This window comes from Sebastes fasciatus, chromosome 2 (genome assembly GCF_043250625.1).
Source record: "Sebastes fasciatus isolate fSebFas1 chromosome 2, fSebFas1.pri, whole genome shotgun sequence".
In the NCBI taxonomy this organism is placed as follows: domain Eukaryota; kingdom Metazoa; phylum Chordata; class Actinopteri; order Perciformes; family Sebastidae; genus Sebastes; species Sebastes fasciatus.
Window position 1 is genome coordinate 19761355 of NC_133796.1, and position 24833 is coordinate 19786187.

At 38.7% G+C, this 24833-nt stretch overlaps 1 protein-coding gene across 3 annotated transcripts in view; it reads left to right on the top strand.

Annotated features, from left to right (window-relative positions):
• The window catches only part of LOC141754265 (CUB and sushi domain-containing protein 1), a 467652-nt gene that overhangs the window by 268448 nt on the left and 174371 nt on the right, over nucleotides 1-24833 (top strand). For 2 of the 3 annotated variants that reach the window (XM_074613208.1, XM_074613217.1), the window contains exons 8-10: nucleotides 12526-12607; nucleotides 17127-17251; nucleotides 22753-22874. In XM_074613208.1, the coding sequence (XP_074469309.1) occupies nucleotides 12526-12607; nucleotides 17127-17251; nucleotides 22753-22874 (329 nt within the window). Of the gene's footprint in view, nucleotides 1-10536; nucleotides 10675-12525; nucleotides 12608-17126; nucleotides 17252-22752; nucleotides 22875-24833 lie in introns of those variants that run through there. The other variant, XM_074613228.1, reaches the window with a different exon arrangement.

Genomic DNA, 24833 nt, shown 5'->3' on the forward strand with positions numbered 1-24833 from the left:
TTCTGAAGTGATGAACAAGATGGACATTGTCCTCAGAGCACCAGAAGCAAATGCAAGATAAAATGCTCTGTGAGGATTTTATCTCATGTCAAACCAATGTCTTGATATGAAGAAACCTGTCTGAAGTTGTGTTGTTGTATTAGAAACTGCACAGTTAAAAACAAAACAAAAGCAAAGCTTTGTCAGAGAACGTCTCATGATGATTCATATCTACTACACCATTAGTTTGTTTTAATGCTGGCAACTAATATGCACAGTAGGTGTAACTTTTTGCGTGTTTATTTTGGAATTTAGGCCATTTAAAGTAAGTGGCTATGTTTAAGCATTTAAGTATTTACTTAGTTTCAGCTTTGTAATATCTTCCCACCTGATGAACCGTCTGTTTGTCCAGGGATTCAAATGCATCAGTTGTTATTTAATAAGTCACGTTTCCCCTCTGTTGCAGCTAATAGGAACATAAACATGTTGACCACAAGGCAGTAAAACAATGCATTTAACTATAAATCTGAGGAATATTTCTACAAATGGCAGACATAGTTCTTAGCAGCTTGGAGACGCCTCTAAAACAATATTCAGATCATGTGATGGAGGCTTTTAATTGTCACAGAAGCCAAAGCTCATACCTCATCCATTCCTTAGGGTTTAGCTTCATAATAAACCCCTCATCAATAATTCTGCTGATTTACACGCTCAGCCAAGCATGTGCTGCTGCAATTAACATTAGTATGGTGTGTTTTGTGTGTGTGTACGTGAAGAAGAAATCTTGTGTGCTTCTTCATGTGTTGCTGCAATTACGATTAAAACTGGTATGCCGTGTGTGCATTTGAGTGTGTGCGAGCGTATATGTGAGGAGTTCCCGGGGCAAATCAGTTTATTATATTTATCAATGATGTGGGGCTCAGTGAAGAGTTCACATCTCACACATACACACACTTTATTTTTTTACTCTCGCTTACACAAACTAAGGATGCACACACAGATACACACAAACACACTCATATACAAAGTTGTATTGCCTGGAGTCAGTCTACTGAGTCCAAAGCTATTGCATTTGCTTGTTACGAGAATGGCCAGCTAATAAAAACAGCTTGTTGTGAAGCAACTCTCTTATCACAGGGGTCTATGGAGGTTTCTCCCAGGCTGACGTGTAAATGTATTAGAATAAATTATAGTATAGCTTTGGAAATTTGATGTTCTGCATGCATCCTAGATAAATATTAACTTGAAAAAAAACCTCTAAAGGCTGGCCCACACTAGAATATTTTTCAAATCTTAACTGATGTTGAAAATGTGAGACATCCCACACATTACGACATCATTTTAACAGTTTTGTTCCTGTAGTGTGTAGTGAGCATAGGCGCAGTTTAAACTTTATAATTGGAGGTCACAAAAGAAATCTAGAGGGAATGTAATGTGTACAACGCAGAGAGGTCTAATATAATGGGATGTTGTAGTCTACATATCACACCCTCCAAACAGAATGTGACGCGAACAAGCGTCAGTGATGAAATCAGTTTGATTGCATTGTTTGCTATTGGGATGAACTAACTGGCCGCGAGCAACGAAGCGCAGGGTAGCGTGCGTGTTTGAGCTGAGCTTTTGTCAGACACCAGTTTCTATTTATTCCTTATTCCAACAGTTATCTAATACGATACCTCCTCTTTTCGTTGCAAACACATAAATAAGGTGACAGCTGGCTGGAGGGAGATCACCAGGAGCCTGAACGTTTCCTTAGGCTACTGTTGGTTGTGCTGTGTGTCATTTTCAGTAAATATCGCAGTATAAAACCTGTGTTTTCTGTTTAAAAAACACAAACGTCGGAAGATGCCATCTTTTAAGTGGTTATGTTTCCAGTCTGATCTCGACCGCACAGTTGATAGGTACATGGTTTGTGTACATGGCGTAACAGAAGTGCATATTTAACGGTGTGTCTGATGTTATTAGACTGACAGAATAAGAAACCAACAAGATAAGAAGATAGATTTGTGATATTTTTATTTACTTATAAAGATACAACAAGGTCGATATTATTCATCATTACAATAAATTATTAGTTCTACATTATTATAAAAAATATAGATGCATTTCTAGGGGGTTCATTGAGTACCCTGAACCAACACAAACTGTGCAAAACAGCACACCACACACTAACAGATTCCATTCGTGAACGACAAGAATCCCGACTCAAGAAAAAAGAGATCTCGCTAAATCTCTCGCGGTCAAACGTGACGTTTTGCACTAATTTGTACTGAAAATTCACAAAGGATGAATGGATAAAGTAATGGAGACACGTTAAATAAACACTTGGGTTGTTGCCACAAATGAACAAGTTGGTCCTCCATTTCTGAGGTCCATCTTACTACTACTTTATGCTTCGTGTTTTGCATTAGCTCATGCATTAGCCACGGCTTCTCCTTCCGCTTCAGTCAGCTTGGTTCTGAATTGGCTATCTTCCTTTCCCATGTTATATCGTTATTTCCCATGGATATCCGATTGTAAATATTCAGCATGTTTAATATTTCCGATTTGAAATCAGTGCGGCCAGGATGGACTTCCGAGCCGATCGGGGGATGTAAAAAACACTCTTAACATACCTCACACCACAGGAATATCTGGATCTGAATCCACTTGATTCTCACGTAGTGTGTACCCGGCATAACTCTGCAAGCTCAGATGCAAAAAGCCAGTTAATCTCATGACTTGTTGTCCAGATCTCTCATTGCACATTACCCTGTGTGGATCACAGTGATCACCAGTGGTTCTGTATGTGCTTAAAGACTCTCAGAAGCAGCTTTCCCACTTGTAAAATTATTGCTGCCCTGTAGAGAAGGAGCTCTGTTATCTGCTATCACAATGTGGAGCCAAAGAATGATGATAATGACTATTAACTGTGTAGTCCAGGGCTCCCTTAAGCTTCTGCAGCCCTGAACCTAAATGAGAAATTTACTTTCTCACCATGGGACCCATGCTCATTAAAACATAGCATTTTTATCACAGGGACCAAAACTGAGTGAATGTGGGTTTTCACATTGGGTCAAAGGCTCAGAGAGGTTACCACAATCATGTAGTTCAGTTAGGCCATCAGGCTGGGAACCAGGATCATTAAAACATAAAAAAAAAGTAAAGCCAAGGTCCACTTTTGGTCCCGAACCAGTCTTTGAACAACACTTCTTTACACTGTATGACTCCCAGCGGTAATATTATAGCTGTATGGCAGAGAATTATGCAATATATAATCATTACAAAGATCCAGAGACTGATGATAATGAGTTTTACCTGTCTAGAGAATGGAGTGCTTATGAATCATAATCTAAAAGACTGTCTGTAGCAGCCTCTAGCCTATATTAAAGCACAGTCTAATAGACAGACACACATGAGAATACATTTAAATCAGTTTGAGAACGGTATGTTTATGAATAACTCTCACGCTGACTATTGATTAGCATCTTACGTGATGCTGAAGATAGATGGACAGAGATGGATGGATGGACAGAGATGGATGGACAGACAGATTGATAGATAGATAGATAGACAGACAGACAAACAGATAGATAGATACAAAGATATATATCTAAGAGATACACCAATTAAAAGACAAATATAAGAGTGGCAACTAGAAAATGTAAAATGGTTGATATAAAGGCAGCCCATCTTGCCCTCTCTCAGCGGTAACATTAGCTTACTGCTGAGGATGTGTCATAATTATAGAGAAGCTGAAAGATTGTGATTAAGGAGTTTTACTCCCTAGACAACGACCTAGAACTGTAATGAATCATCATTGTGAGAGTGTGATTTATAATCAGTGTTTTCGGGCAAGGTGGCGCTGGGCCGCGGCTTCCTCAAATGAAAGCGATGCGACCACTTGAAACGTGGGAATGGTACCACAGCACCACAGCTAAATACATTTGGGAAAACCTCAGCCTGTAACCATCAGAACATTAATTTATACCGTGTCTCATCACACATCGCATGCGACTCAGCATCACAACAAGTGAATTTATGTGGATGAATCATGTGAGCTCAACAAAACGATGCTGGGAAGATGGCTGCAGACTTCAGCTGTCGGCTTGATTGACCTGTGAGCACAGGGAGGTGGAGGAGAGAGAGAGGGCAGAGTGGATAAGAGGCAACAAGAAGAGCATATCAACAAACTGCACTTCACACATTTCTCTCCTCATCCAGCAGGCATCTGAAGAGCACCTCAAAGGCTCTTACCTGAAACACATGTCAGCTGATTACACACACTCTCTCTCCCACGCTCTCCCTGCCTTTCTCTTTCTCTTAGCACCGTCTGTCTTTGACTCTTTGACCACGGCTTCTTTTTAATGGTTCATCTGTCGGCTGTTATAATAGCTAAACTTTTGTGCTACACGGCTTTGCATTCTCAATGCAAATGTCTTTATCCGTCTTTACGTTGCCCTCTAAGCCAGCGGTTTTTCATTTTTCTCCAATTCCCTGAGCCAGTGGTTTGTAACTCGCTCTCTTGGGAACGTCAACACCAGTTTCTCACAACAATGAAAACAAAACTAACAGCAGAAAAGACATCAAACTTTAATGTATGCACAACCTTATTTGATATGGCATTGTTTCATAAGCTTAACCCTGTTTTTAAGACTCTATTAAAGAACATTTTTTGTTTTTAAATCCTGAATTAACCAATTCCCCTTTACTGTAATGTAATGTAAAAATATTGCTTGCGCCGCCTAAACGCTACAGCTGTATGCTGCAAACTAATCAAACAATGCAGACATGATCATTTCTCATCTTTCATACATTTACTGTGAGACTTTTTTGTGGGAGTTTAAGTTTTTAATATAGATTCTTCCTTACCAACAGAAGACATAATTTGACAATACAGTATGCGATACCATCTGTTCTTTTGAGAAGGATAAAAAAGTGATAAATAAAATATTCATCTTTATCATCATATTCACAACCAAAATGCACATTATTAGCATTTAACCTTAAAATGATGTCTTGCAGATACTAAATGGATTTAAATTGGATGGATAGTTTTCCAGTATTTATGATGGCCAGAACTAATGATGATACACTCTTGAAAAAACACAACGGTGTCACGTCTAATCTGGCTGCGTTGAGGGCTAATGGTGATGGCAGCAGCCACATAATCGCTTTATGCTTGTGGGCATGTCGAATACTTTTGTACAGTATTACTGGCTTGTCAGTGGGCTGTTTCTTTTATTTATTTTTTAATCTTCATGGGAAAAAAAAAATCACTTGCCTTTACAAGTCATACGTAATAAGCCAATTTCATAAAGTAACAGAAATACAAAGAAGAATAAATCAACAGGTGAACAAATAAAAAAGGGTTTAAAAAAAAAAGAGACAAAACTCAGAAATAGTAATTTAACACCACACCCTCTGAGCAACTGGATATAGTGTTTTCCATGCAATTTTAAAGGAGACCCCGGACTTTATAAAACGACACATGATGACGTTCTTGTCTTGTTGACGGCTAATGATGACGTCATTAGCCCAGTGGTAGAAGAAATACTCAGATCAGCACTTTAAGTATTGTATATAATAACTATATCTGCAAAGTAACTAGTAACTCCAGTCGTCAAATACATATTGTAGAATAAAAAAGTATAGCATTTTAATTAGGGCTGTCAAAGGTAACGCGATAATAATGTGTTAACGCCAATTCAATTTAACGCCACAAATTTCTGTAACGCATTAATGCAACATGCGATTTTTAGGTTGTAACAGGCTCAGTTTTAGTGCTAAAAAGAAGAAAACCTAAGGAATCCATTAGCACCAACATGTCATACTAGCTTGTCACAAAGGAGGCTAAATAATGCTCCAATGTTAAATTTTGGCGAGGAAAAACTGACATGGCCATTTTCAAAGCGGTCCCTTGACCTCTGACCTCAAGATATATGAATATGTGATATGTGAAAATGGGTTCTATGGGTACCCACAAGTCTCCCCTTTACGGACATGGACACTTTATGATGATCACATGCATTTTTGGGCAAGTCAGTCAAGTCAGCACACTGACACCCTGACAGCTGTTGTTGCCTGTCTGGCTTTAGTTTGCCATGTTATGATTTGAGCATATTCTTTATGCTAAATGCAGTACCTGTGAGGGTTTCTGGACAATATTTGTCATTGTTTTGTGTTGTTTTGTATTGATTTCCAATAATAAATGTATACATACATTTGCATAAAGCAAGCACATTTGCCCACTACCATGTTGATAAGAGTATTAAATACTTGACAAAGGTAGGGTACATTTTTTTTAAACTATTTTAATTGATTGACAGACGTTATTTCAATGCAATGAAGTAGAAGTATAAAGTTGCATGAAATGAAATATTAAAGTAAAGAACAGAAGTAGTTACATTCCACAACTGCAGCAGCCAAATAGTAACGTTATGCTTGTTGCCATGTTAAATACTATTTATTCAATGGTTAGTGGGCTCCACTCTATTCCAGAGAACTCATATTTTTCAGACATGGCATGCAGTAGTATATTGCAGTTCATAGGGATATTACTTACTCTTAGGAGTGAGTACATAGTGCATAGTTGAGGATATATGGCAGGAAGAACTGAGTTATCATTTAGAGAGTTTAAACCCTGACTGTCTATAGGAGTGGGCGGCTGTCGTGAAGTGGAGTATATATTACAGACATCAGAAATGCTAAACATCAGTGGACACCAACGAGAAAATTATTCACTTTTTCCAAATTCCTAAAAAGTTGACTTTCAGAGATGAAAGCTTTGCTGAAGACACTTTGATGATATGGAAATTATATTATGTATCATAAGCTTGTGTTTAAACGTTGAATGGTCTTTTAAGTGCAAATATGGGATTAAGTCAGTTTGAGGATTTTTGACATCAGCCCAGCAGTATTGCCAGATATTTGGCAGCTCTTTTTTTCTATAACAATCTCATGTTGTTTGCATGAGCTGGATTTGTTTCGGCAATATGAACCTTTGTATTTGATGCCAATGAAAGCCATTTGAACATGAGTGAGAGAGAAAGGGATGAGAGAGCGCGACAGAGAGAAAGTGTGTTTTTAGAGCGTGTTTGTGTGGTGATTTTTTGGACAGGACATCAAAAACACAGCAGAGCAACAAGACAGCTTGTTCTGTTTGCATCATATCTCACGCAAACACGCATACACAGCGTCTATACGCTCACAACCCCTCAGCACACACAGAGAAAAAATCACACAAACACAGCAAATCATTCATCCATCTTTTATGCTAGGATGCACCACACTTCAGCACCCCTTTGTAAATTGCAGCTAATGTGTACAAGAGAGAAAAAGCGGGGGGTGAGCTAGCTGAGAACACAAAAGTAGAAGAAGGAGTGAGTGGGAGCAGATGCAGATGAGGAAGACAGGAAGACAGAGATACAAGAAAAGATGGACTGAAAGAAAAAGAGATGCAAAGAGGTCAGATTTCTCCAGGATATTCTCTTTTTTTCCTTTGTGCTATTGTAGTCCCTTTTCAGCATTCTCCTCATTTCCATTTTATTTATTCTCTCCTCCTTTTCCCTTTATTTTTTTTTATTTTTTTGCTAACCACCATTATTCATCCACAGAGTTCCATTAAGACAGAGCTGGTCTAAACTGGTTTCTGTCATGTTGTCTGGTCTCATTTACATTTACATTACGTTTTAGGCATGCAGCAGATGCTCCCAGCCACAGCGATGTCTAAAACCAATGAAAGATCCCAAATATGAGCTGGACAAAAATTGCCATGTGTTTTGTGTTTGTGCTTTTTTTTAGGATCAAAACAGATCATGCAGATAGATGAGAAAAAACAGGAGAAGATTAGATGCTGAAATGTGAGAACTGAGGACAGTTCTCTTCATCGAATCACTGCACGTGTGATTTTAATTTTCAACATTTTGAAAAGTCAAACTTTATGACTATGCACACGTGAACATTATTATAGAAGCATGAAAATAGGAAGGGAGGCATAATTCTTCTAACAATTGATGCTAGAGCAAGTTTCCACACGTACTGGAGAACCGTGAGGTCTAAGGCTGTCCCGAATACCATCTTTTGGGCTTCAAAGCTACCGAGAGAAATATTCGAAGGCATTTGAAGCTTCGGGCTTGGTGCAGCGCAGCAGGCTGTCATGTCTGTCTGTCTCCATCTCCCCCATTTCAGTGCCCAGGACAGTGCCGCTGCGGCACTAATGTACACACACGCACCTCTACCTCTAATAATAATTAATGTTGAATATGCATAATGAATAATGTTGTGGGATTATTCCTTATTTCCTGGGCTACTTTGGGATTTATTCATTATTATTACATACTACAAATAATACAGTGTCCTTGTTGAAAAATATTTGGACTTTTTCAGGGGTGGAAAAAGTATTCAAAACCTTTACTGAAGTAAAAGTGGAAATACCACAATGTAAAAACACCCAGTTTAAAGTGAAGGTCCTGCATTCAATATTTTAATTAAAAGTAAAAGTACGTGAAATATTATGGTGTTAAAGTATATTAAAAAATCTTAGCATTTTGGAAGCAGAATGGCTCTTGATTGTATTTGTATATATTATATCTGTGGGTTATTATTACTGATGTATTAACCTTCAAGCAGTATTTAAATGTTGCGGGTTAGCTATTTTCTATGTAAAGTTTAATATTTATAAGCTTGTCCTGTATTTATTTAAGTAACTAGTGAGTATAGCTGTCAAAATTAATAAAGTGAACTAGAAAAGTAAAAAAAAATTCTGTTTAAGTAGCCTATAACGAAACAGAAAATGGAAATACTTAAAAGAAAAGAAAGAAAAGTACATAATCCTGAAAATTAATGTAGCCTACAAGTAGGCCACAGTGCATGAGTAAATTAGATTAACCTCTTCAAAATCCAACGGCCGCTCTCCTGTTTTTCAGACGTTGTAGCAGGCAGGTTTGAAAGCTAGAGGGAGGATACTGGAATGATATGAAATTAAAAATCCTAAGGAATCCATTAGTCCCAACCATGCCATTCTAGCTTTTTGGGAAGGAGGCTAAATAACACTTCAAATTACGCTAAATTTTGTCGAGGAAAAACTGGCATGGCCATTTTCAAAGGGGTCCCTTGACCTCTGACCTCAAGATATGTAAATGAAAATTGGTTCTATGGGTACCCACGAGTCTCCCCTTTACAGACATGCCCACTTTATGATAATCACATGCAGTTTAGGGCAAGTCATAGTCAAGTCAGCACACTGACACACTGACAGCTGTTGTTGCCTGTTGGGCTTGAGTTTGCCATGTTATGATTTGAGCATATTTGTATGCTAAATGCAGTACCTGTGAGGGTTTCTGTACAATATTTGTCATTGAGTGAGCTGAATAAAGCAGGCACAATAATGAGTCTAATGGGTGCTTCACAATTTTCCACATCTACTTTCACAATGCTGCTCTAAAAAGGCAATTTATATAAAGTAACTGTATAGATGCAGTCACAATATCTACATCAATACACTTTTTAAAAACAATCTAGGTGATATATAATGCTACGGGTACCCACGATTCTCCCCTTTACAGACATATATGTCTCGGATGCAGTGACACAAAATGGAGCGTTTTTTTTAAACGAAAAGCGATGTTGGAGACAACTCTGCACCAGTAAAAAGCTCCAAAGCGTGTGGTGAGTCAATATGACCCTGAATAGTTTGGATTCATAATGGCAGGCAGTGATTGCTGAGGGCAAGCTGAATATTTATGTGGGTCATTACACCTGACAGTGGCATAGCACATATTTATAGCCCAGTTTGTCATTTATTTGGGAAAGTGGTCCTCGAAATGATTTTAACAATCAGACGTGGGCCTCAAGTTACAAAAGGTGGAGAACCTCTGCTATAGAGAATGGTCGTGTCTAGAGGGTAACCCAGAAGTCGCGAAACTCTCACGAGATCTTATTTTATTTCTATGGGGTTAGGCATTGACCTCCAGTGGTCAACTGACAGGTACTAGTGATGGGAATTTCGGCTCTTTTTAGTGATCCAGATCATTTGGCTCAGCTCACCAAGAAGAACCGGCTCTTTCGGCTCCCAAACGGCTCTTCATTTTACCACTTCTGCCTTTTATAAGTCAGCCAAATTTAGCGCTGTTTTGACCTATGATTAGTATGCGTGCACATATATCACTTAAATTATTCAATATAATTATACTAAACCTTATAATTTCCAAAATACCATACTTTTACATGCTGCTTTGTTTCTGACTGTCACTCATCTTGTCTGCTATTCGCGCACCGCACTCCTCTCTCTCTTTCGCTCCTCCTCTCTCTCCTGCTCTGAACCTGTAGACCGTCAGCGCGCCGTGCAATTCCCCGCCCCTCCCTGCTTGATTGTATGATCCTTGTCTGTCATCACCTGACTGGTCGCACGGACGTCATTAACACAACATTCAATCACAGTCACTGCATGGACTGCCCGTGGTGCAGAGAAAATTGTCCTATCATTCTGCCTTGAATTAATTAAAGAAAAAGAAGAAAAAAAAACGGCTCTTGGACGGGAGCCGGCTCCATCCTTATCTTACAAGAGCCGGCTCTTTGAACCGGCTCGTTCGCCACCGACACATCACTAACAGATACCTGTAGAGGCTCTGTGGCTGCTGGGAGTAACGTTTGGTCTTTGTGGAAAACAAAACAACAATATGAAGAATGACTGAAATATAGGCTAAAGAAACGAATGTAAGTAGATTCATTTTGTGAAGAGGAAAACGAGTTTTCTCCTCTTATTGATTTACTGTTTGTCTTAAACAGTAGTAGTAGCTTAGTAGGCCTACTGTAACGTTAGCTAATAGGTAACGTTGCGAGGCGACTGTAACGTTACCTCACCTGAACCCTGCAGGTGTAGTTTGACTGCTCTTGACATGCTAACTTTGCAATTAACAGTAGCTAATGCTAAAATATTTACGTTAATAGCATTCCATGCTATGGGAAAAACGTGCAAAAAGTTATATTTTTATATATTCATATATATATATATATATATGTATATATTTATATATGAATATTTATATATATATATATATATATATTTATATATACATATTTATATATATATATTTATTTATTTATATATATATTTATTTATATATATATTTGTTTATATATATATATATATTTTTTTTTTAAATATTTATATATATATATATGGTGAATAGAAGCTATTTTCTTTTACTTAAGTCTTAATCGTGTTGCTCTTGAATTTACGTAGGAATTCATAACATTTATCATATAGCTTATATAATTTATCTTTAATTTAATTATAAATTCGGTTGCCCGTCAGTTGTATAATATAGTTCAATGGTCATTTGGTTGCTCTCCAATTAGAAAGATAGATTGATAGATAGATAGATAGTAACTTTATTGATCCTGAGGGAAATTCAAGTTTCCAGCATCTCAGTTCCATAGTGCAAAAACATGTTGGTAAAAAAGTTAGTAGTGCAAAGTACAAAAAAATATACCAGATATAAAAATACAAGGAGATGAAGAAAACTGTTAAAACTGAATATAGTGCAGGGTAACAGCTGTGATACACGACTATTAAAAGTTGAATAGTTGAAAAGTGAATATAATGCAGAAGAGACTGTTAGAAATGAGTATAGTGCATTATTATCTGTCCTGCAGACTGTCCAATTATGTTGCTGTGAGGACACTGTGATATCTCAGGCATCATTGAGTGTGTTTTTTGCTCACTGACTTTATGTTATTCAGCTTATTTTCTAAACTCTCCGTATTACTTTACATCTCTTATTTCTTTTTCAACTACTGTGTAAAATCTGTACGTGTGGACTGTGTTTGTGTGTTGATTATAGCATTTTTCTGATTATTTTGATTGCATACATTTTTGTTGGTAGAAAAACATGACAATCTTGATGAACTACACTTATTTTTTACATGTATTTTATCCAAACTAAATTTCTCCTTCCTTTTGGACCAGTTAGGAGGAGATGGTTGAGACTTTCTTATTTTGTGTTAAACAGATAAATTACTGATCATGATATGAGACTTGCTGCTCTTTGGTGAAAAACTTTTTAAAATATTTTATTATTATTATTATTATTATTATTATTATTATTATCTACCTGGTAGAAAAATAAACACAAAAGGAAAAAGCCCTGTTTTCATATTGAGGCCTGTGTATTTTTCAAACATGTTCCTGAGTCAACTGAGAATAGATCTATTTTAAAATTCAAAGGCTGACTGCATGCCTCATTTTGTGAATTCTCACCGACAGTCTGGGATATTTCTCACAGTTGGAGTTATCCTAGTTGCGCTTAAACACTTGACTGTCTTCACATAATATTGAAAAATACTCAGATGCTTGTGGTCACAATAACAAGGATGATTTTTGTATCCCCTCTCATTTTCATCTTACTGTAAAAAGTGGTATGAGAACAAGTTTAATGATTTACCTGTCAGCATAATATGGTGTCTCTAAAGTGTAAAGTGTAAAAATATTCCTCATCAAATGCACATTCATAACCTCAAAAAAGACTGACACTGCTTACCATATTTTTTCCCCCTATTTTTCAGTGAGTCAAAGCGGCCTTGCCGGGGATGTTTGTCCAGATCCTGGAGTTCCAGAAAATGGCAAGAGGATGGGCTCAACCTTCCAGTAAGTTCACTTTATTCCAGACTCAACTGCTCTAAGGGCGTTTTCATATTGGGTACGATTGATTCGTACCGTGCCCGATTACAATTGCCCCCCCCCTCTCCACTCCCCCACCGCTCAGCTTTCACATTAGTAAAGTTGTTCCATACCTGAGTACACTTACGTCATCATCCACATGTATTTGTTTATGTTGTGATCAGCTGTTCTAGAAACAGAGCATCATAAAACACTTCATTCAAACTTGACAGAAACAAAATAAAACTCACCAAAACCGGTGTCATTAGTCTTTCCAAATATCACCAACTCTGGTTTGGTCGAAGTAACCCTTATTTTACAGAGTTAGATGTGTAAAATATGCCGGCTCTACACCCTGTTTCTCCCTGCTGTCTCTCTCTCTCTCTGCCCGCTGAGCAGCTAAGCGGCTGAGCGGCTCTCGTTCTTCGGAGGCAGACCATTAAATTAGCTAAATAAAATAACAAACATCACCCTCTCGCCTGCCTTCCTGCTTTATGGTGCATGCTGCACGCATATACAGATTTTGGAGGAGACCGGCGGCGTTGAAAAAAACCTGCCCTTTCACAACTACTCCCTGACTGGTAATTTTACTTCCGTTAAATAGCAGTTCACTTCCGTGTTTCGGTACGGTTGGCTTTCACACCTGATGCAAACCTTACCCGAGTACACATGAACTGTACTGGAGACCACCTTTTCAAGTGGACTCGAGTACGAACCGTGCCTGAGTACGGTACAGAGCATTCACACTACTCAAACGAACTGGACTTTGGGGTCAAGTGTACTCGGATCCAAATTAAAGAATATTAAGCCAAATCAAGTATATTAAAACACCCACCAGTACCTTGGAGATTGTTGATCTTTTTACCTGCACAGTGATCATTATTGTATGTGTGACCCATGTGTAGAAACCACACTGCAGAAATAATCTCACTCAAAAGTCTTTTCATGCAATGGATTACATTTGCAAACCTGGCACAACTCATGAAAACATGTGGATGACATGGGAGGATAGGGATCCATGCTCAGTTTATGCGCATTTTGTGCTTGGTTTATGTTGTGTTGGTTTATTTATACAAGTCAGATCAGCTTGGCTCTTGCTAGCACAATACATGTCGGAAGGATCAGGAAAACTCTGAACAGAGTTGTATTGCGAAAACACACGCTCCGTTTATTTGCACCGTATAACCAAGTTTACTAGAGTAGCGTTGGTCCCCCTCCCACCCTACTGTGGCTCTACAAAATATGTGTCCGTGCAACATGTATGATAGACAAGGGTTGCAGTAGAGGACTGCCACAGCCTGGCTCTTAGTGGGTTTTTTTCTCGTTTTTTTTAAATAGGACCATTTCTGTTTTTCCAGATTATTTTGAGGCTACAGACATTGTGACTTCAAGGCCGAGCTAAGACTGCAAGTTATTTCTTCAGAAACCACAGCGTGTTTAGTTGTCTCTTCTCTCTTCTTCAATCATGGGCATCCTTTGACTCCCACTCTGAGAGTGAGCGCTACTCTGCCCCTGTCCTGGTCCCAGAATTGGTCCAATGAGCATGAAACCTCCTCACCAAAATTCCCCATCGGTTTCCTGGAGAATGAAGTGTTTTTTGTGGTTTATGTATCGTCATGAATAATTTCTGTCTGTTGGGGACCTGTTGTTACAGCTCTGGCTTTTTGATGTGAACCAGCTTATGTAACTGGCTTGTAACAAACCTGCAAAACTCACATATTCACATTTGCAGTCTTTTACATCCTCCTAAAGGGGAAAGCGGTTTAGATCTCGTCAGACCAGCTCCACATCCGCAAACCTGTGTCACTTATAGGAAAGAAAATTACCAGCTGCCACATTTTCAACCTGCAGATATAAATATGTTCATGTTCATCACACACACACACACACACATGCACACGCACACGCACACACACACAAAAGACAAAAAAGGTAATTGCACTGAGAGTTTAACTGCTGTAATTTTGCAGTGTGCCACCTGCAGGTTATGAGTGTTTAAGCAGTTTTTTTTTTCTTTTTTTATAGCTGCTGTTTTCTTGGTGTGTATGTGTGTGTTTTTTGGGAAACACTTCAGAACACTTTCACCTGTAACTGTCGGTCCAGAGCTGCAGGTCGGAAACAAGCCATCATAGGCTTTTGCGTTGTTTATCATCATTAGCTCTTCTGTCCAGAGACACACTGTTAACCATCAGTATTTACTAGGACTGTCAATCGATTAAAATATTTAATCGGGTGTCCATGATTAATCGTGATTAATCGCAAATTAATCACACATTTTTTATCTGTTCAAAATGTACCTGTAAAGGGAGATTTGTCAAGTATTTAATACTTTTATCAACATAGGAGTGGACAAATATGCTTGCTTTATACAAATGTATGTATATATTTATTATTGGAAATCAATTAACAACACAAAACAATGACAAATATTGTTCAGAAACCCTCACAGGTACTGCATCTAGCATATAAAAAAAAACTCAAGACCAACAGGCAACAACAGCTGTAAGTGTGTCAGTGTGCTGACTTGATTATGACTTGCCCAAAACTGCATGTGATTATCATAAAGTGGGCATTTCTGTAAAGGGGAGACTCGTGGGTACCCATAGAACCCATTTTCATTCACATATCCTGAGGTCAGAGGTCAAGGGACCCCTTTGAAAATGGCCATGACAGTTTTTCCTCGCCAGAATTTAGCACAAGTTTGGAGCGTTATTTAGCCTCCTTCCCGAAAAGCTAGTATGACATTGTTGGTACCAATGGATTCCTTAGTTTTCTAGTTTCATTTGATACCAGTATCTTCACTCTAGCTTTAAAACTGAGCCCGCTACAACTTCTGGAACATCGATTGCGTTAATACATTAAAGAAATTAGCGGTGTTAAAACAAATTTGCGCAAAGGCGTTATTATCGCGTTAACTTTGAAAGCCCTAGTATTTACCAATTTACATTACTAATCACCCTCGAGGGGTTTCATAAGAGTCCTTACTCATATAGGGGTCATACACAGAATGGGAAGGAATGTTTCCGAAGTAGGATCTTGGCTAATAAACAAGGACTTTGTGGTCACAGAGATTTTTAAATGATTCCCTCCATGGTGTCTGCCATCTTATCAGTAGAAAGGAAGACACGTAATTTCATTTAATCAGGAGTGAGCAATTATAAAATGATCACCTCCCCCTACGACTCATCCACTTAGCATCAGTGGCAGCTAAATTGCTCTTATGTTTCTCCCGTGGTTGGTTATGAGACAATCAAGACGGGCGTTCCATCTTCACCTTTTTTCTGAGACTATTTTCAGGCCAAAAAACTTTTAAACGATAATCATCTTTTAATCTCCAGCTCCTGGAGAGCTTCTTTACTATTAGCAACTTTGACTGCACAAACTCTCTAGGACTATTAGTGGAGTTGTCTGAGTTAGTGAAAGGTCATTACCTCTGTGTGTGTACGTGCTTGTGTGTTTATCTGTGAGCGTTTATGTGTAAGTGTGCATGCATGTCGGCATGGATGTGTTTGGTGTGTGTTACAGGTTTCTATCTAATCATCATTAAGCACCGAGATGCAGGAGCTGGAACAGAATTGTGGTGTGATGAAGTAAAACAGGAAGCAATGGAGAGAGAACATAGCTGCAGAGAAAACAAAAGCATTTTCACTGTTGGGCAGTGCAGATGTGCGAGATGGCTGTCACGGCAGTTTTGATTCACAGACAACAACTGCGATAAAGGTTTTAGTTGTTTTCAAGGAAACAGCAATAACAACAAAGTTTTCTTTCCTGTAATTGTAAATTTCACAGTGAGCGGCTGGATGGGAGGTATTTTCAGTGTCATCAGCATCGCCGAAGTAGCAGAAGCTGTAAAGTGAATGACCCAGCTCTCCGTGACAAAGGCACTAACAGAGAGATTTGGCCAGGCAGTACGACTCTACAGTGTTTAACAACAGGGTGGAGCCACTGAACAACCAGATCCCTACGTAGAGAATGTTTGGCCAGGTGGTAGACTGCGGTGTGTACCAGCGGGGAGGAGACATTAAGCTTTACAGACAAGACACCATGCAGACTTCCACTCAAATGGCTGAATGTCCCTCTCACGTGTTAGACAGCAGGGTGTTAGAGGGAATGAGAAAACAAGGATGATGAGAACAAATGACGAGAGAGGCGGCAAGAGGAGTGGAGAGAGTTAAGGAAAGCAGACAATAAGAAAAAGGCATGAGTGAAGAAAAATAATGGATCTTAAAGAAGGAGAGGAATTATAGGTCCTAATTGGATGATCTGCAGGGACAGTTCTCTTCCACAGGGATCTAAAAGCCACTGCATCATTAATATCACGGTCATCGTTCATGCATTATTTCTACAATTATCTTCCTTCCCAGTTCTCTTAAGATATAACCAGTGATGTAAGAGGTCTCTACATAGTATCACAATATCACCTTTATGAAGCGGTGAGTGCTAGAATCAACGTTACTGTCATGACTGTTTTTGACAAGTGTTGTTACTGTTGTGTCCCCTTAATTAGAATTGGAGCCAGCGTCCAGTTCAGTTGTGATGACAGCTATGTACTGCAAGGATCTAAAAGTATCACCTGTCAACGAGTCACTGACACACTGGCTGCCTGGAGTGACCACAGACCCATCTGCAGAAGTAAGTTTCACCTGTCATTCCCTCTGAAACCTGTTATGACTTGATAGGTGTCTTGCATGCATTAGAGCTCCAGCTATTTTTTATACAGTGGGTTCATGTCTACCGACAGCATAAGGACACGTCTTGCAAAGCATATCTGCTGCTTGGTATCACTGTGCACCAAGTCTATTTTGTTTGAAATGCATTGTTCTGATTTGGCTGCAATAAGTAACCAAGTACATTTTTATATAGCATCATTGATCACAACTGCATCACACATAAATAAAATAAGACAAATAACAGATGCATATTTGACGCATTATACGTAAATATGAAGGAGAACTATGGACGTATTCATACTGCATTGCAACTATCACAGCATTCTTTCAATATCAGTATGCCATGATATTTACTTAAGTGTTCAAAATCATATTAAAAAGTTAACTGTATTTTTTTCTTTCCATGGACATCCATAGACTGCATTTATTTAGTACATTTACACACAGTATCATATATATATTCATACACTGATGGTGGCAGAGCCATCAGGCAAGGTACTGACCTGCTTATCTGGGATTCAGTGTTAAGCTTAAGGGTACTTCAACCGGCTGTTAGGTAGAGCCAGGAGTTAAACCATCAACCCTGATGACTAGCTATTATCGCCCCAGAAGTCCAAGGGTAAAAAATGAGGGTAAAGATGATGCTCTAGCTGTCATCAGAGACCCCGCTGCTGTAGGCAATTTAACACTGAAGCAAGACTTGCATGCTCACCATAAAGCAAAAGTATGTCACCCAAATGCAACGTTATGACCTTTAAATGTGCTTGTAATAGTTCTTGGATAAGTGTGCAATTCCATGGCAGGGATGTGTAAGCTATATCAGAGTTTGGCCACACAGACAACACGTGTTAGTACGATAAATTCATTGTTAGTTTTTGTTTCTTCAGGGGATTTGTTGATGATAAAAGGATAACATAAGGCCAGCCTATGATATGGCACTTACTGCTGCCTGAGATCCCCAGGCTGTTGTTCTGAAGCCACAAAGATGGCAAAAGCCATTTCACCTTCAGTCATTAGCCCGGACACTGAAACAGTTACAAGGTTCCTGTCCGAGCTCCTCTGCCAAGGAATCCTCTGCTCGGGTGGGATGAGCATAGCTGAGCCCGGCAAAGCCCTGAAACTAAACTATAAAACTAAACCAATTTATTATATATACAGTATAGCATAATACAGTACATACATTTGACTTGAGTCATGCTAAATGCCTCTGATTCTTTTCACTGTACTGTATAACTGCTAAGATTTTGCATGCCTCTTTTAATACTGCAGACCTCTGAATCACTGCCCAAATCTCTGACGTTTTCAGCATTTAAATTGTTCTTGTGTGGTTCTCACTGATGGCTGTTACCCTGGTTGGAAAAACAACTACGCCAATAGAGCTTTGTGGGCGAAATTAAGAAAGGGAACGTCATTTTCTTGTGTCAGAGCAAGAAAAAAGGTGACAGAAAAAGTTGAATAACAAAAATTACAAAAATAACTACTCCTAGCAACCACTAATACAGCTTGCGTGTCAACTGAAAATGACAAAAAATGTACGCCTGCACAATCCAGATCCCCATTTGTAAAGCATTAAATGTAAAACAACCTCTGAAGGACAGAATAGTGGATTGCTAAAAGGTTTAATCAGACAAACTATATCACCGGTATTGATGGAAGTTTTTGAAGCTGTATCTGGGTGTGTTATTTTGCTGGCATTTGCTAATGCAGACAGAGGCTCTAAAAGTTTACTATCACGGAAACATAATGAATAATATCAATATGATTTACATTTTAGTTGTTTGTTGATGTGTTGAAATCATGATTGACTTTCTGACTGACTGGCTGAGTGACTAAACAAATAACTGTGAGTGGCAGAGCAATGATGCAGGGGCTCTCACTGCCCACATGTTTACTGACAATACCCTGTTGGGTTTATTGCTCCACAATGAAAAGGCAGACAGACAGCATACACACCCAAGCGTGTGTGTGCACACAACACACACTTACATTGACAGCAAGTGTCCAAAGGACAATGTCACACACACCCCATAGCTGCAGCAGCATTTGCCTTGAGCTGTGTGTGTTTGACGGACAGGAAGTCCCTGCTTGCTCAGACACACACTATAGGGTCCCTGTCACATTGTATTATAGTGTGTCTGTGTGTGTGTGTGTGTGTGTGTGTGTGTGTGTGTGTGTGTGTGTGTGCCTGTTTTGTGTCTATATGTCTGTCTGTGACTGCAGGAATCTGCCTGACTTCATGATACTGGCTACTCTTGTCAGAAAGAGACAGTAGAGTTGAAGGCTGCCGTGAGACAGTGAGAGATGGAAGGACATATTGGATGGATATTATGGATATTATATCCACAATAAGCTAACTCGCAAAGCTCATGTAGAACTTTATTTTTACTGCTCATATTATCATGGAATAATTATACTTTTTTTTCTAGTCAGATGACCTTGAACCAGTGATTGTTAGATATATTTTTGGTACAGTACATTTTTTTCAGAAATTAAAGGAGAATAACTTTTCCACACTAAGAACAGTAAATATGGCAAGAATTTACAGATATTCCACATGGATTTATTTCTTTTTGTTTTGAATGAAAATGAAAACAAATCCTTAAATCTGTGTTAATCAATATTTCTGTTATTAACATAGAATAGAGTAGAACTTTACTGCCCACAAGAGTGAAAAATGTATCCATATTGTGGTTCATTACAATATTACTGACACTGATAACTGATATAAAACCGATAGTATGAATACTTTAGGAATAAAAAAATTCACAAAATTTAAGAAAACAACATGACAAGAGGTTTCTTATATACCCTCTTTTAATCAAATTAATCGACAGTTTCTAATATAAGAGGATTGCTGTTTGTGCCTAAATCACATATATTGTGGTTGTGTTGAGTATAATCGTTGCCATTGGCTCCCTTAGGAAACTGTCGCTACCTGTCCAGCATCAAACAGGAAAAAGACAAAGTTATCGAGTGATTGGTCATCAGGGTTTATTTAGTAAAACACAGTAATCCCTGAGCTAAACTAGAAAAAAAAAAGTGTTTGAAATGATGCACAAAACATCGGCAGTAGAATATTTCCATTTGAATTGTGCAGCAATATAGACAGTGGGTGTTGTATTTCACTCAGTATGCATTACATTTCATATTCCTTCAACGAGGTGGTAAAAGCAGATGCAGAAAATATGTATGATATCTTTAAACTGTGGAACAACTTCTCTTTCTTACTTCTTACTAAAGGACGATACATTTTAGGGGAAAATTTAAACAGAAAAGGTTTCAGTATGCAAATTACACAACGTGAAACTGTACATTCAAGGTAAGATGTTTGACAGTGATTTATATCTTGATATTTTTCATAAAAAATATCTGTAATTATGGAGGGGAATAAATACGGGGTGGGAATCACCAGAGGCCCCACTATATGATCTTATTGCGATTTTAAATATTGAGTATTGCGATAAGATATATTGCAATTTATTACCATTTTTCAACTGGTAACATATTATGTGTTATTATGTGTCAAATTATGTGTATTTGTCAACATCTGTTTTATCTAATAAGATACAGTTTTCATTCTGTTCATCTCAGATTTTTCATTCACATATCTTGATGTCAGAGGTTAAGTGACCCCTTTGAAAATGGCCATGCTAGTTTTTCCTCGCCAAAATTTTGCGTAACTTTGGAGCGTTATTTACCGTTCTCCTCGACCAGCTAACATGACATGGTACCAATCAATTCCTTAGTTTTCTTTAATTTCATATGATACCAGTACCTTCACTCTAGCTTTAAGACTGAGCGTGCAACAACCTCTGAAGGACAGAATATCGTGATACTATGCTGTATAGATTTTTGCGAAAAAGAGAGAGCGAGGAAGAGAAAAAGAGAAGAAAAGAAAAGAGGCAGTTACACTCAAACAAACAGGCAGGCAGGGGTTAAAACTCCCTATACTGTAGCTCTGGTGTATTGTGTTATCTGGTGTGATCACTCTCCTGGGATTCAAACCCATGAGCCTCTCTCATTCTCCACTGAGACTTTAATGTTAATTAGAAGCTGGTCTCTGGGATGAATCGCCATGAATGTGTTTCTGTGTGTCCATGTGCATGTGTGTGTGTGTACCTGTGTGTATCACAGTGTGTTTCAGCTCTCTTTTCTAATTAACAGGCAGATCAGTCATCTGAGGTCCTCCTCTCTCTCCCTCTCTCTCTTGGTATTTTCGGTGCCTCTGTCTCTTTCCTGCCTCTTGCCCTTCCTCCTTCAATTTCTTTTCTCTTCCTTTCTCACATTATTATATTTCACCCTCTCTACTCTCTTTTCATCTCTTTCTAACCTCTCTCCCTCACGTCTCTCCACTTTGTCTCTCAACCTGTCTGTATTTGCAAACTTCTTTACTTTATTATGTCCACCCATCTCTCTCTAATTCCCCACCCCCACTATTATTCTGTATTATCCCTATGTCCTTTCTTGTCTCGAATGTTTGTGCCTCTATGTCATTGCCCTTGCCTCCATCTAATGGCAGCGATCGCCTCCAGCTAACTCATTATGATGGATAAAGGGCAAATATATGACCAGATAAAACCTCCTCTGCAATGGTGACAGTGCTTGTTGACTAAAAACTGACTGATGATGTCAAATAAGGGTTTTTGAGGGTACTTTTGACACAGTACACTTTTTTTTCCAAATTTCTCTTTAAGGCAATAACACATGGGTGACTTTATGAGGTACTCAAGGCAAGACATATTACTTTGTGTATCACACAGGACGAAATCAATATGGATAAAATAGAGCACTAGGAAGGATATTATGAAAAATGCTGTTGATGATGGGGATCTGTAGGCTCTTCAGGAGCAAAAATAGGCTACTGAAAGTTTTAGCAGCAGTTGGTGGCGAATGTTTTTTCTTCATCTTTACCTGGAACATAGCTATTTCTAAAAATAAGTAAGTTATATTGTTGTATCACTATGTTGTCACGATATAAATATTGAGTAATGTGTTGTGTGTTATTGGAACAATCTTCCAGAGAGAAGCCTCCAGTTTTTGAGGCAACTACTATACTAACTACACTTGACTTCATCCTGGTTTGTCATTTTAGAATTAACTGTTCTTTATTTTTGGAGTAATTAGCTGTTTCCATTCAATTGTTCAGCAAACATTTGAAATGTCGCAAAAAAGAAATGTGAATTAGGTGCGTTTGCATCAACTGGTTTGGAGCGAATAAACTTGGCTTGTTGCATTGATCATTTTAGATAAGTTCCTACAAAAATATGACGATGAGATAACTGTATGTAGGTCCAACAAAATGCCCCAATTAATTTCCTCTGTCACTGCCACACCTTCTCTGTGTGGTTTCTCTTTTTAAGGCAAGAGGGCATTTGCAATCTCTGAGCGTAATTTTGATTACCCCATAAATCATTTTTAAAACTCTGTCGTTCTGTCTCTCTCTTGTGCTTTCTTCCTCTGTAGCTCGTACCTGTGGCAGCAATCTAAGGGGGCCCAAAGGGGTCATAACTTCTCCTAACTACCCTGTTCAATATGAGAACAACGCACACTGTGTGTGGGTCATCACTGCAATGGACTCTGAGAAGGTGAGCTCATTTTCATTATTTTACCCCCCCTTTATTTCACCAGGCATTTCGATCGACGTGAGAAAATAAACCTTCTATACCGTGAATTTACTTTCATCGCATTGTATTGTCTAATGTAGCAATCCACTTTTTTTATCAATTTATTCAATTCAGTTCAATCAATCATTTATGGTTAAAAATGTTGTCAGAAGCTTATGGTTGTCATTTAAGATGGCTAAGAAGTCAACAAAGTGATGATGATATTATGAGACTGCAAGAGAGTGGACACCGGTCTGCAAATGATCTACTCTATGTCTACTGAAGATCTTTACCAACAAGATGGATATTAAGAATATGTTATTTATAGGAAGATTTTTTTCTTATTAGCCAGAAATCCCAGGTGTGAGTGTGTTGAACTGCATGACAGTGGTTGCTGAAAAATGACATTAATGCATAAAGAGTCTTTCTGTGGTAAATAGAGATTAGAATATGCAATGGAGAGTGACAAGTAGAGTTGGGTCGATTTCCGTTTTTTGCCGGTCTGGTCCAGTGTATGAGGTTACACCGGTTTGATTTTATGCCAAACGGTTGAACCGGCAGTTGTCATTATGACACGTTATGGCCAATTAAAAAGTAGCCGACATCAGCAACCTTTGCCGACGGCGTCTGGCAGTTTCGAACTGATGCCAGTGACTTCGACATAACATCGGCAACATGACAGAGATCAAATTTCAGTGGAGGGGGGAAGGGGCGCACATAGCACGTTGTGTTTGTTTACTAGAAAGTTCATGTGTATTTTGGGGTGACGAAACAAGACGGGCTTCCGTCAGCCAGTGTATTGCAAACCCGGCGGCCCGTAACGTTAGTGAGTAGTAACATTATAGCTGTGAACGTAGAAGTGCAGTGTCTGTACAGTTTAGACTGGGTGAATAAATGCTACAACTCCTCAAGACCCAAGACAAGTTAGCATGTCTTGCTTGTCACCTGCCGATTAAAGTGAAGAGGGTTAGCCCCGAAGTTAGCCACAGCTTTGGCCCAGGCTCACTTAAGGTGGGCTGTTAAGGTGTACCAGCTGTTCTCATTATGTGACAAGCGACTGCTTAGTTGAGTGCGACACCTACTGGTAAAATTCATTACACAGGTCCGGTGTTGTGGCTTAATATTAAACCGGTTTGAAAATGTTTACACAGGCCCAATTCTAGTGATGGGAGAGACAAAACACATGCTGTTACAAGTTGTAAACCAGACTAGAAACTAAGACACAACATACACGAATATTCTCTTATGTGGTCCAGTGTTGAAAAAGTTGAAGGATCTGTTGTTTTAGGCATCCTTTTTGTTTTCCTGCTTTATGGCTGAATTCAGTTCCCATTGCTGAGCTCATGGTCACCACATCTCCCCAATTTTGTGAAGGCAACTTTGTTGTTGAGTCATTGTTGTATGGACATGAATAATTCATATACCTGCGGTGCAACATCTCGAGTCTCTCTATCTGCATTTCCTTTTGTGGTATTATCTTCTCTTCATGTGTCATCACATACCCTGTCTTCACTTCTGCTCCCCTTTCCCCAGCTCCTGTACTCTCTGCTCTCCACTCTTCCGCTCTGCTCGCCTCTCATTTCTTCCTAACATCTCTGTTCTGTATTCTCTACTTCTTTCTCCTCACCTCTCTCCCTCTTCTATCCTGCTCTCTCATCTACTTTCTCCTTCTATCATCTTCTCTCCTTCTTACACTTTGATTTGTCTAAAATGTTAAGTTTGAAGATGGTGAGAGTAGAGAGAGAGAGAAGAGCAAAAGTAGAGCTAGATGGCAATGAGCTCATTGAAAACTACAGAGGAAAAGAGAGAGGGAAAGTATAGAGGAGAAAAATCGTGCTGAATGTTCTGCTGGCTACTTCACTATGCAAAAGCGAGCGCCAGGAAGAGAGAAAAGGAAAAAAAGACTGAATGTCCAAGCAGGTACTTGACATGAGGCATTGA